Source organism: Entamoeba dispar, genomic scaffold, assembly GCF_000209125.1.
Source record: "Entamoeba dispar SAW760 scf_1105229458871 genomic scaffold, whole genome shotgun sequence".
Classification (NCBI taxonomy): Eukaryota; Evosea; order Mastigamoebida; family Endamoebidae; genus Entamoeba; species Entamoeba dispar.
Genome location: NW_001853409.1, coordinates 390 through 12,791, shown reverse-complemented (window position 1 = coordinate 12,791; position 12,402 = coordinate 390). Strand labels below are relative to the sequence as shown.

The 12,402-nt window shown below is 29.9% G+C and overlaps 8 protein-coding genes across 8 annotated transcripts, besides 14 other annotated features; 5 read left to right on the top strand and 3 right to left on the bottom strand.

Annotated features, from left to right (window-relative positions):
* Positions 1-19: 19 nt before the first annotated feature.
* Positions 20-109: a microsatellite.
* A 28-nt stretch (positions 110-137) lies between these two features.
* Positions 138-210: a sequence feature (AT_rich).
* Positions 211-234: 24 nt separating this feature from the next.
* Positions 235-280: a microsatellite.
* A 126-nt stretch (positions 281-406) lies between these two features.
* Positions 407-519: a microsatellite.
* Positions 520-934: 415 nt separating this feature from the next.
* Positions 935-1,309, top strand: EDI_118760 (uncharacterized protein; the record flags this gene model as incomplete). The annotated part of the gene is made up of 1 exon (XM_001735073.1): positions 935-1,309. The coding sequence occupies one exon, from the start codon at positions 935-937 to the stop codon at positions 1,307-1,309; it is 375 nt and encodes a 124-aa protein (XP_001735125.1).
* Positions 1,299-1,371: a sequence feature (AT_rich).
* Positions 1,372-1,427: 56 nt separating this feature from the next.
* Positions 1,428-1,730, bottom strand: EDI_118750 (uncharacterized protein; the record flags this gene model as incomplete). Its single annotated transcript, XM_001735072.1, has 1 exon — positions 1,428-1,730. The coding sequence occupies one exon, from the start codon at positions 1,728-1,730 to the stop codon at positions 1,428-1,430; it is 303 nt and encodes a 100-aa protein (XP_001735124.1).
* Positions 1,731-1,810: 80 nt separating this feature from the next.
* Positions 1,811-1,845: a sequence feature (AT_rich).
* Positions 1,846-1,951: 106 nt separating this feature from the next.
* On the top strand, positions 1,952-2,305 carry EDI_118740 (uncharacterized protein; the record flags this gene model as incomplete). The annotated part of the gene is made up of 1 exon (XM_001735071.1): positions 1,952-2,305. The coding sequence occupies one exon, from the start codon at positions 1,952-1,954 to the stop codon at positions 2,303-2,305; it is 354 nt and encodes a 117-aa protein (XP_001735123.1).
* Positions 2,300-2,374: a sequence feature (AT_rich).
* A 336-nt stretch (positions 2,375-2,710) lies between these two features.
* Positions 2,711-2,780: a microsatellite.
* A 72-nt stretch (positions 2,781-2,852) lies between these two features.
* Positions 2,853-6,291, top strand: EDI_118730 (uncharacterized protein; the record flags this gene model as incomplete). The annotated part of the gene is made up of 2 exons (XM_001735070.1): positions 2,853-4,326; positions 4,505-6,291. The coding sequence occupies 2 exons, from the start codon at positions 2,853-2,855 to the stop codon at positions 6,289-6,291; spliced, it is 3,261 nt and encodes a 1,086-aa protein (XP_001735122.1).
* Positions 4,713-4,767: a microsatellite.
* Positions 6,084-6,150: a microsatellite.
* A 256-nt stretch (positions 6,292-6,547) lies between the features above and the next one.
* Positions 6,548-6,587: a microsatellite.
* Positions 6,588-6,659: 72 nt separating this feature from the next.
* EDI_118720 (uncharacterized protein) lies at positions 6,660-8,426 on the bottom strand (the record flags this gene model as incomplete). Its single annotated transcript, XM_001735069.1, has 1 exon — positions 6,660-8,426. One exon carries the CDS (start codon positions 8,424-8,426, stop codon positions 6,660-6,662), a length of 1,767 nt encoding a protein of 588 aa, XP_001735121.1.
* A 472-nt stretch (positions 8,427-8,898) lies between these two features.
* EDI_118710 (uncharacterized protein) lies at positions 8,899-9,753 on the top strand (the record flags this gene model as incomplete). Its single annotated transcript, XM_001735068.1, has 1 exon — positions 8,899-9,753. The coding sequence occupies one exon, from the start codon at positions 8,899-8,901 to the stop codon at positions 9,751-9,753; it is 855 nt and encodes a 284-aa protein (XP_001735120.1).
* Positions 9,754-9,849: 96 nt separating this feature from the next.
* On the top strand, positions 9,850-10,626 carry EDI_118700 (uncharacterized protein; the record flags this gene model as incomplete). The annotated part of the gene is made up of 1 exon (XM_001735067.1): positions 9,850-10,626. The coding sequence occupies one exon, from the start codon at positions 9,850-9,852 to the stop codon at positions 10,624-10,626; it is 777 nt and encodes a 258-aa protein (XP_001735119.1).
* Positions 9,916-9,936: a sequence feature (AT_rich).
* Positions 10,617-10,668: a sequence feature (AT_rich).
* EDI_118690 (uncharacterized protein) lies at positions 10,659-12,185 on the bottom strand (the record flags this gene model as incomplete). Its single annotated transcript, XM_001735066.1, has 1 exon — positions 10,659-12,185. One exon carries the CDS (start codon positions 12,183-12,185, stop codon positions 10,659-10,661), a length of 1,527 nt encoding a protein of 508 aa, XP_001735118.1.
* A 207-nt stretch (positions 12,186-12,392) lies between these two features.
* Positions 12,393-12,402: part of a sequence feature (AT_rich) that runs on past the window's edge.

The following is a 12,402-nucleotide window of genomic DNA, read 5'->3' as shown; positions in this document are numbered from 1 at the left end:
ATATAAATAGTACTATTATTATATATATAATTAATATGATATATATCTATATCATAATTGTATTTATATAATTAATTATTTATTCATAATTATAAATATTATATATATAATGAAAATCTAGAAATTATTTCATCTTCATTAAATTTTATTCATCATTAAGAAATTTCAAATTAAATTTCAAAAAATTAAAAGAATATTCATAAAAATATTCAATACAAATTAAACATGTACATAAATATTAATATAATTAATATATTAAATATAAATAATATAAATAATAATAACGAAGATACATTATATAACACCAATCATCGTAAAGAATGATTAATATTTTAATGTCATAAAGAATTAAGTAGTATTGATAAGGGTCACAATAACGAAATATGATTAATCAACAAATTTATTCATTATGATAAAAAAGATAAGAATAATTACAAAAGATGAATAACAAAAAATAAAATTGATAATAATAATAAACAATTATGATTAATTACATAAATAAGAATACTATATTATAATTAAGAATGAAGTGATGACATCAACAGTCACAAAAAATTACCTATATATACTTATTGTAACAATTTATTAGAGTAACAATCGCGCGTAGCGCGATATGGCCCCTGCGGGGCCATTGTTACTCTAATAAATTGTTACAATAAGTATATATATACAGAAATTGTTACACGTGACGTGGTAACCATAAAGTATAGTAAATGCCAATAGTAAAATATACTATTGGAAACTATACTTGATATGAGGTCATACTTATTGTAACCAATTTATTAGAGTATAATTCTCGTAAGAATTCGGGAAACGTCATCCTAACGAGATCTTAGATAGGGTTACACCTACATTATAGTTAAATTATAGTTTAATAATAAACTATACTAATATTTAATGACCCTACCATCTAGATATGGTCATTACATAGATCATGTTCGGAAGTAATACTAGTAATATTCCAGATGTATTCAACAGTAGTGAAGAGACAGAGATTGAAGAAACTAATGCAAGCATTAAAGATTTAAATATGTTATTAACAGATATTATTGAATTAGCTGACAAAGCCAACATGCTATCAACTGGTGTTAGCATGTCATTTGGAGATAAACCAATGTATACATTGAATAAGACAATTAATACACACTTAGATATTATTCAAGAATTAAAAAGGGATATCAAGAATCTACAAAGGAAGAATAGATTAATTATTACTAAATTAAGAAGTGAAGACAAAAAAGATAAAGAATTAGAAAAGTCAGTCAAAGAAGAGACAAAACCAAAGAGAAGAAAGACCCAATTATTATAACTAAATAATTGATTTATTTTATTTATATTTGTTTTATTTTTAGAAAAATGTTATTTATTTTTGTTATTGCTTTCTAAAAATAAACAAATTTGTTATTTAAACGCTAATTAAAAAGCATTCAATTAAAATGCTCAATATCTGGTTGATAATAACCAGTACGGACAAGACTAAGCAGATGAACTAGTGGCCTGGAGTCGATTAAATTAGACTCCACGTCCTTAATAAGGAAGTCGAGCCACATGAGTAAGTACTTAGTCGGGTTCAAATTGTATTCATGGTCCCATATACGGAACCAATAAACTAACCCGTAGAGCACAATCTCAGAGGTCTCATCCGTGGCTCGACTCAACTGTTCTCTAACTTCCTTAGCAATAGCGCTGATTAAGTTGGAGAGGTATAACTTGGGTTTAGTATATTGCATTGAATGCTGATAACATTGTTAGAGGCGTTTAAATAACAAATTAAATTGTCTGTATGAGGCAAAGGGATTGTCTGTTATACTATAATTATAATAAAAGTATAATAAGATAAAAATAGAAATTGTCTGTTTTGTCTCTTTGTCTGTCAAAATTGTCTGTTTTGTCTGTTTGAATGCCTACCACATCTAGATATTTAAACGGACAGGATAAATTAGAGTATACAATGGAAGTAGAAGATAAAATCACGAGTACTAAAATGGAAAATGTCAAAGTAAATGACCTGAATGAGTTCTTCTTAGACATGTTTATGCTTAGAGATTTGTGCGACGATTTTGTAGAGATGTTTAAGAAGGAAGAGAGATATTATCCAAACGAAGAAAAATATAATGAACTACTTGAAGAAGAGGCTATAGCAGTTGATAATATTTATAATTTAACAAATGAAATTAAAGAGAACTATAAAGAAGTAATAGAAGCCTTTTACGAAAGAAGAATGCATAGAATAGAAGAAAGGATGTTGAATTCGTATAAAGAGATAGAGAAGAAACCAAGACAACCAAAAGAGGAAGACAATTAATTTAATTAAATTCTTTTTAATATTATTTTGTTTAATTAAAAAATAAACGAAATAAAAAATAATAAATTAGTCTTCAATATCGTTAACAAAATTGAAGTTCTCTAATAATTCTAATAAACCACCAAGTTTATTAAAACGTTCGTCTTTTCTGCAAGAATCGACGAAACCTGTAATATAAAAGAAGAGGATATCACTATAGTTATAGTGAGTCTCCTCGAATCTCCTCATGAAGTACATGATAGAGTAGATAAGGCATTTAGAATCCAAATCTATACTATCATTATCGAGGAGACCCTTACAGGTTTCGTCGATATCTTGCACGATAGAGGACAGAAGAGGGAACATTGAATGAAATAAAAAGAGTTCCAGTTAAATATAAAAGAAAACGTATGGATGACGTAATGAACAGACAAAAATAAAGACAAAACAGACAGACAGACACCTCATAACAGACAAACAGACAATAAAACAGACAATATTAGGATTAATAGAAAATTCTATATAATTTAAAAAGTAAACTGATTATTACCATACCATCCAAACAAAAATGTCTGATAACAAATATTATCAGTTCAGAAGTATGCACGGATACGTAACAATCAACTTAAAAGAAAACGATAAATTACCTACAGAAAATACAATAAAAAAAGCTATAGAGAATTGGTGTTCAACTAAAAACAAAGAAGCAAAAATCAACTACATGATAATGAGCATGACAACACGAGGACCGAATAAACATATTCATGCATTCTTTCAATTAGAAGACACCACACATACAAGAAAAAAGCCGTTTATACAACTAAATGATGAGAAATACTTTATAAAATTTACTCCAGTTACAGAAAACAAACATTATGATGGCAGTTTTAAGAATATAATAGAGTACATTAGAAACCAAAACAAAAAGCACCCAGAAGAAGGAGCAGTAATAAAAGAAATCGGCAAAATAAAAATGGACAGAGGGAGATTAGGAGATAAAGATATTGGAAAAGCTTTAAAAATGCCAAATCTAGAGGAAGCACATGCCTATCTAAAAGATATTAGTTTAAAAGGTTATATGAATAACATGGCCAAGTTTGATTCAATGTGGATACAAGAACACGATAGAGACAACATACACCGTATCCACATCAAGTTGCAACCATGGAAAGAAGAAAACAGCTTAGTAAAGAATAGCCGTATATGGCTAGATACAATACTGAATGGAAACAAAAAAAGAATTAAAACTCTAGTACTAGTCAGTGACACACGCATGGGGAAAACCGAATTCGTAAACGACTTATTAAAAAATCTAAAAGTCGATGAATTCCGTGGCCATTTCATGTTGGATGGACACAACGAAAGTATAAAATATGACATCCGTCTGTTTGATGATGCCAATCTGAATGACATTACTTGGCCAGAATTTAAATCTCTTATTAGTACTAGAGGGGAACAAATAACTATTAACATTAAATATTCTCACGTAAAAGTTACTTCTGTCCCAACTATATTAGTATTAAATCCAGGCAGCTGGAAGGCACTACAAACAAGAGCCAAAGAGTTTGAAGACTTCGATTGGCTAGAGAAAAACACCGTAGTATTACAGACAAAAGAGAAATTGTATGTAGAGCCACCTCCAAAAGTAGAAGTAATACAAGATAAAAAGAAATACGATGGACTGGATCCCAAACTAGTTGAGATGTTAATGGAGAATGAAATTGAAGAAGTAAGCGAAGATATGGGAGATGTTACAGTTGATGAATTAGACGATATAGTAGATCAAATGGAACAAGAAAGTATGCCAGCACCAATCCAGTTAGAAGTACCAGAGGATATAACACCAACTAAGAGAATAGCCGAAGATGATCACGAAATACAGAAGAGATTCTTCGATTTAACTAAAAACGTAATAACAGAAGAAGGAGATGATAGATACATAACAGTACAAAGTGGAAAGAAAATAAGAATAGCTGATGAAGATAGTACAGAAGAAGAAAGTGAAGATGATCCAGATGCTCTAGTAAATAACTGGAATACAGGTAATTTTTAATTAACTGTTTTTTATAATTGATCTTTTATTTTTATTCATAATGAGCTATTGGTATAGACCAAACGTGTTTAGAAGAAGATGGGGTAGTTATGGAAGTATAAAAAACAATTGGTATTCCAATAACTACTCATTAAATTCAATTAATGATAATTATGATCCTGATGCAGGAGATGAAGACTATACAGAAGAAGATGATGTAGATTTACATCCAAATGTATACACGGAAAATAGTTATTTTGATCCAGACAATGAACCTGAGAGAGCAAATAAACCAGATATAATTGATGAAGAATATAATAAAACAGAAGAATCTCTATTCGATGATCCAGACTACGAAGAATATAATAGAGAATTTGGAAATATAAATGAACAACCAGATGAAGAAGAATACGAAGAAGAACAACAAAGAGAAGATATTCCAGAAGAAGAAACAATAACATATGAAATAGTTAATCCAAATAATCAAGAACAAATATTAACATATGATGATAATACATTAAAAATACTTGATGGAATAATAGATATAAACAATGAAAATGAATTAATTGACACTCTAACTAGAGTAGAAGAAGATGTAAGAAAAAGAAATGAAACTATATTATTACAAACAGAACAAGAAGATGAAACAATACCTGTAATAATAACTGACAAAAAAGATAATATATTATTAGCTGATAACATTGAAGAAAATAGAATACCAGAAGTACTTCAACAACTAAAAGAACAACCATTACAAGAAGAAATAGAAATACATAAAGATGTTAAAGATCCTGATAACTTTATAATACCACCTAAACAATATAAAGCAATAAAACCAATGGATGACGATGAAGAAGATGAAAAGAATAGAAAAAGATATAGAAAATTAGATGACTTCTTTAATGATAATTATAAGAAAAGAGGAGATGATAGTTCTTCGGATAGTGAAGACAATAGAGAAGATGGAAAAGGCAAAATTAAATACCAAGCTAAAAGACCATTTGAAGAAAAATTAACATCAACATTCTTTAATCCACCTAGAAATAATAACTTACCACCTCAACAACCAATACAAGAGATTGTACCATATCAACAAATAATAATTAAACCAGAACAGAAAAAGAAGTCTCCCAAGAAAATACAAAATAATGATGACGTCAACGGTAATAAACCAGACGACGATTCTAAAGGTATAAAGATTAAATTAAACGAATTAGAAGAAAGAGAATTAGTATTAAAAGAAGCTAAACCTGTACCAGACTTTATACCTTTAGAATCCGTCGATATACCAAATGAAGTAGAAAATGAAGAAGCAATACTAGAAGACGATGGACAAGAATTAGAATGGTATGATGACCATATGCCAGAAGAAATAAAATTAGATCCTGTACCAGAAGATGCTAAATATTGGCAGAACTTTAAACATAATTCAGAAAAGAAGAAAATAAATTATCCAATTCAATTAGTTGATGATAGAACACAAGGTAATTTAGAAAGACAAGCTAAAGAATCAAGAAAACTCCAACGAAAAACAAGAAAACAAGAAAAGATCAAAAAGATGAAAGATCCTATAAATAAAATAACAGAAGTAAATAAATTTGTTAATAAGAAAATTAAGAAATACTTAAAACGTCATCCTCTATTAATAGAAGAAGAAATTCCCGAAGAACTTATTGAACGATGGCAAGAAGAAGCACTCCACGATTACAATTATAGATTACTAATGTTAGAATCAGAAGTTATAATTGTACAACAACCACCTTCTACAAAAAGAAAAGAACCAAAAGAAGAAAAAGAAGAAAAAGAAGAGAAACCAGAAATAGAAAAAGAAGAAAACGATTACCCGTTAAATCTAATTATAGAAGAAGATAGTGAAGCAGAAATACCTATAGAACCAGTAGAACCATTAGAAGATCCTCAATTCGACTATGCCACATCAACAATTGGCGGCGAAGATAAAGTTAGAACTAGATAATTGAGTATTTAAAGAACCCATTTAATCTGTTTAATCATACCATGACTGCAAGCATTAGAGACATCATTGCTGATTTCGCCTTAGGAAAATACAAAGAAATGGGCGATGAAGAACTCATCGAAACGATGAATAAGCTAATGTACATCATCGATGATGAGACATCCACAGAAGAGAAAGTGGCATTAAAAAAGCCATACTGGTCTCTCGTCTATAGAATAGCCAATAAGAAAGGATTAATGTGGGAGCTACCAAAGAAAAAGAAAGAAACAAAGAAAGAAGAGAAAGAAGAAAGGAAACCATACAAAAATAGATTTATCATAAAAGATAAAAAAGAAGAAGAAACAAAGCCCAAAAAAGAAGATAATTGATTATTTAATATTTAATACTTTATTAGTGTCTGGATTATATTCGACAAACACTTTACGTCCATCAGGTCGTGTATAAACTTTAAATGAATCAGGATCAGTTGGACTCATTTTTAATAAAACCTTACCCCAATCATCAAAATTATCAGAACTACCAAGTCTTTTAAGATAATTAAATCCACTCTTATCAGGATCTTCAGGATAAGACCAATGATCTTTATCATCACGTTTCCACAAATAATGTTCTCTCATATACTTAATAAGATCACTCCTCTTCTCAAAATCACCTGGTTCAAAATATCTACGACCACTACCAAAACGTTCATGAGTACGCATACCCCAATTGATTTTATGATAATATTCATCATTATCACCAGTACGCAATTCTTTAGGAACATCAATCTTCAACAACTTAGCATAACGATAAGCAGCAGCATGATCAATAGTAAAATCATTTTCAATATGACGCCTTAATTCAGGAGGCAACTGTGAAAACAAAAAAGTTAAACGACGAGAATTATACTCTTCAAAATCATCACCCTCAGGATATTGACCAGACAATGATCCAGGAAATAATTCAAACTCATTATTAGCAGCAAGTAACTTATTCTGATACTCTGGAGAAATAATAATACCATCATCCTCATTCAAATAATAACTAGGAACGAAATATTCACTACCATTCTTAGAAAGAACTTTAGGAGGAACAAAAAACAAACGATCACCCATATGTAAAGGAAGAGCAATAGGTCCATAATCAGGATCTTCTTCATACAACTTACCTAACTCATTTGGTGTAAAAACAACTCTAACATAATCTTTAACTAAAGAAGGATCAGCTAATATAATTTGTTTGATATTCTCCAGATCTTTACTAGTAACAGGTTTATGTTGCTTATACTTCTCACGCAAATACTTAACATGTTGATGAGTATTTTCTTGACGTACTGGTTGTTGAACATTATTTTGAGCAGGATCCAATAAATTATCAGAAGGTTTACTAAATGCATCTTTTATACCATGTGCAATAGCACCACCAACAACAGGAAGAACACCATCCATTAAACCCTTTCCAACTTTAATACCAGCATCATAAAGAGACTTGAATAAAGAAGCTTCCAACTTAGCCTTTGGATCTTTCTTAATAACTTCAGTTAAATCTTCAGGGAAATAATCAGAAATATCTTTAACACGATCTTTAAGAGTATCCTTAACATCTTGTAACCACTTCTGCTTCTCTTCTTTAGTAACATTCTTGTCAAATAATTTATCAGTCTTATCTTCAATTTCCTTAATTTGTTTATTAATAATCTTATCCAAATCCGGATCATACTTATCATTAATCTTAGAAGGTTTCTGTGTAGGTCTAATAGGTTTTCTTTGTTCAGGTTGACTAGGATGTCTCGGTTTTTTTATACTATCAGGCCTTCTATCTTGTACAGGTCGTTTATTTTCAGGACGATTAATAGGCTTATCTTTTTGAGAAGGTCTTCTGTCTTGTGTAGGTCTCTTATTAGTAGGACGCTGAGGTCGATTACTATCAGGCCTTCTAGGTTTAGTCTCTTCATGCCTCTTATCATAATCTCTATTATACCTTTTATCAAATTCATTCCTCTTATTACTTGGACTTCTATCATATACACGCTGATAAGTATATGGCTTCTTATTAACTAATTTATAATTACCATACCAACTACGAATAGAACCATAACTACCATACCGTTTCTTATGTAAATTTAAACGTGGAACACCGTATAAGTCAAAAAACATTAAATTATTAAGTTACTAAGTATTGAGTTTAAACATCAAATGGAACGATATTGACAAGATCCTGGACAACAACATAAACGTGAAACAGAACCATCATCTCGAATACAACCATGCATGCAACAACATAAAACAAGTAAAGTAAAAAGAATGAACATAAGGAGTACATCATGTAAACAACTCATAATTAAAATATAAAGATTAAGATACAAATAAATTAATTAGGAATTAATACTTTTACTACATCCAACACTTCTTCTATACCATCCATAACTTGATTTTGTCTTCTACTCTCAATAAAAGCAAAAAAGCACGAAGCAATAAGTAATATACATGAAAGTACTAACATAACAACTTTCCTAATTACATTCCATGTACTATCTTTGAATACCTTTTCAACACAAGACTCAGAGTGATGACAATCACTGCTTTCTGTTGACATATTATGAATTTTTAAGTTCATCTTTATATTCAAATGATACATACACGTAATAATTGTCCTGAAAATACTCATCAAGTTGAATTTTCATTTAATGTTAAAAAAAGAGTATTAATAAAAGAAAATAAAAACTTTGGAATAGATACAACTCATATATTTTATGATTTATTCAAAAACACAAATTTTAATTCCTTCTGTAAATGTTTTAAAAGAGTAAAAATAGATAAAGCATTAGCAGTATTATCCATATCTGATATTAAAATGAAAGAAATAGGACTTCACTTTCCAACTGTATCAGTTTCATGGTTCCCTACATATATAAAAACAGAAAATGAAACAACAACACCGGAAGCTCAATTAAAAATGGTTCAAAATAGTAGTCATATACAACAACAAATTTATTACCCCGGTGGAGCATTTCAAATAACAACAATAATTAAAGCACAAACTATTCAAGAACAAAACTTTTATGGACCAACAAGAGTAGAAGGTTTTTGGACTTACGATGAAAATAATATCTCTTGGAATCCTTATACAAATGAAAATGTAACTATCCCATTTTATCCATGGTATATTATAGCAGTAGAAACAACAAATAAAACAAATGAAGGAGAAGAAAATCAATTAATAGATTTCAATCTGCAATGTTATATAACCTGCTCCTTTGATAGATATATTTGCACTCCAACAGAAGACGAAGATAATGAACCTAATCCAGACATAACACTAGTAGATTTAAACTATACAATTACAAACGATGATATTAATAATAGAGAAGACATAACATTAGAACCAAATGTACATGAAGCATATGAAAAAGTAACTTTAAAATTTCAACCAAAACAAAAACAAGTAATAACACTTCAGATAACAAATAAAACTTTAAATTAATCTTTATTATTCATTTAAATGTCTTTAGTTTCTAATACAACTCTAACATTATTAAGAAAGGAAGACACTATAAACAACACTACATTCAATGTTCATATGACAATAGATAATCCAACTATAACAACAACTAACAATGGAACCATTCAACTGACAAGTGATAACTATATTAATAATATAAAATTAGTAACAGATGTAAAACCTTCAAGCGAGACTAAAACAGTTAATATTACAGAAAATGGTACTATTGCAGTTACCCCTGATAATGGTATACCATATTTAGACTCTGTAATAATAAATACAAATGTACAACCTACAGAAGAAACAATAAGTCAAACATATACAGAAAGTGGTTATTACGAAATAAAAAAAACAGAAAATTACTACTTAAAACAAGTAAATTTGACAATTAATATACCTCAAATACTAAAAATTGATTACATACAAGACTCTTCTACATCTTACGTAATAGAACCTTCAGATTTAACAATAACAACTATAGAAAATACAGAAGATTTAACACCAATAACACCAGAAAATTTAACATACGTACACAATATAGCTTTAATAAAACCAACATCAACAGGTATAATAAAAATAAACGAAACAATGAGTTTCGATTTAACAATACTAAAACATAAAGATGGAGGACTACAAATAGAAGAAATAAAAGCAGGAAATATATACCAATTCGAACCAGAAAAAAGTTATTTTTATATAATGAGAAATTGCAATATGTTAAGATTCCTAGACAGTAATAACACTGCAATGTTTGCGTCAACAATGAAATCATATGGATCAACTATAGACGCCATTTATATAGATGACTCAATGACTCTGACACAATTCAAAATTGACTATTTCCCAAATTATTAAAAATTAATTAAATTATTACTAGAAATTTTAGTTTAATAATTTGCTAATACTACTTGTCCATCATTACTATTAACAGCAGTAACAAAGCTTTGTAAAACTTTAACAACAGGATAAGCAGAAGAAGCAGTATTTGTACCTGCAACAACTAACACAGAACCAGCAGCAACATTAACAGCAGCTTCTGCAGTTGTATCAGTATTTGCATACATAATAGCAGGAGAATTAGTAGTAGTACTTCCTACGGTAGTTAACAAAGAAGTAGTAACAACAGATTCAGCTGTAGCTCCACTTTGATTAGGAAGATTAATTCCATAAACAGCAAACGGTTCAGAATAAACAACAAAGGTATTTGCATCAGTTGCAACATTGATTACATGTGCATTACTATTACCATTACCACACAAGAAAATAGTTAAATTATAACCAGTAGTACCATTACCAAGAGTCATAGTAGTAGCAAATGCAACCATAACACATGGCATTATAGTAGAACTACCAGCAGGCAAATTAATAGCAGTACCAGCATTACTAGCTTCAACAACATGTAAATTATTATTATCAAATGTAATTGCATCAACCTTACCAACACCTATATTATACATAACCTCATTCAAATACATCTTAAGTGCATCAACAGTCCATGAATTATTAGAAACAGAAGTAACTCCTCCTGTATTTTGTACTTGTGTAGTATAAACTGGATTACTAACAGTAACCACTCCAGCATTATTATCAACAGTCATTGAAGCAGGAATCATAGTATTATTTGTTCCACTTGCAACAGTACCAGCATTAGTTCCAGCATAACCAAGTGAATTAGCATTAGGAATTGGAATAACATCAAGTGTACTCTTTCTTAATCCTCTAAGTGAAACAACCCATGACCATGTTAAATTAAATACAAGTGTTTGGCATGTAGCTGTTTGATTACCTAAAAGAACAGAAAGAAGGAAATCAGGATTCCATGCAGCATATAAAGTAGATTCAGTCAATACTTCAGCAGTCTTAACTGTTGGAAGATAAATACTCTTCTCTTGAAGTGATGAAGCAATAAGTCTTCTTGTAATACCCCATCTAGCTCCAGGATAATATGCTCTACTTACAGCACTAGAATATGAACTCACTTGATATGGTCCAGGTACAATTGGAACATTAGTTAGATTCTGTCCTCCTTCTGGGTTGGTTACTACATTAGCAGTAGCTTTATCAATACCATTTCTATCCCATGCAGTAATAACATTAGGGAAAGTCATTGCAGCTTGACCAAATGTATTGTATACAATTTCAGCTGATACTGAAACACCATCAATTTTAAATTGATCATACATTCCAGCATAATGTTGGAAGAATTCAGTACCACAAAGCAACTTAGTTACATTACGTACAGTAGTTGCACCATTAGTATTAGCTGGAATAGCTAATTGTACAGTCTCAGTAGCATTTAATACTACTTGAGTACTGTCTCTTTGTTGGAAGGCAGCTTTTAAATTTCCTGCCATAGTAGATTTTAAATTACGTCTTGCACGAGGTGCAGTTGCTCTTCTTGCTCTTCGCATCATTTTAATAAATTACAGTTTCTTACTATCAAGTTCTTATATAGGCCAAAGGCCATTTGTTCTTTAGATCTATATAGATGGACCATAAATGAACGATATACTATTTTAAGTAGTAAAATTCGTATCGTGGATGAACCCGTAAACATAGTACGGTGTGAAGTAACATACTAATTTTATGACTTAAAAGTAGTTATAGTGAATACAAGGTCCTTTAAAAAAA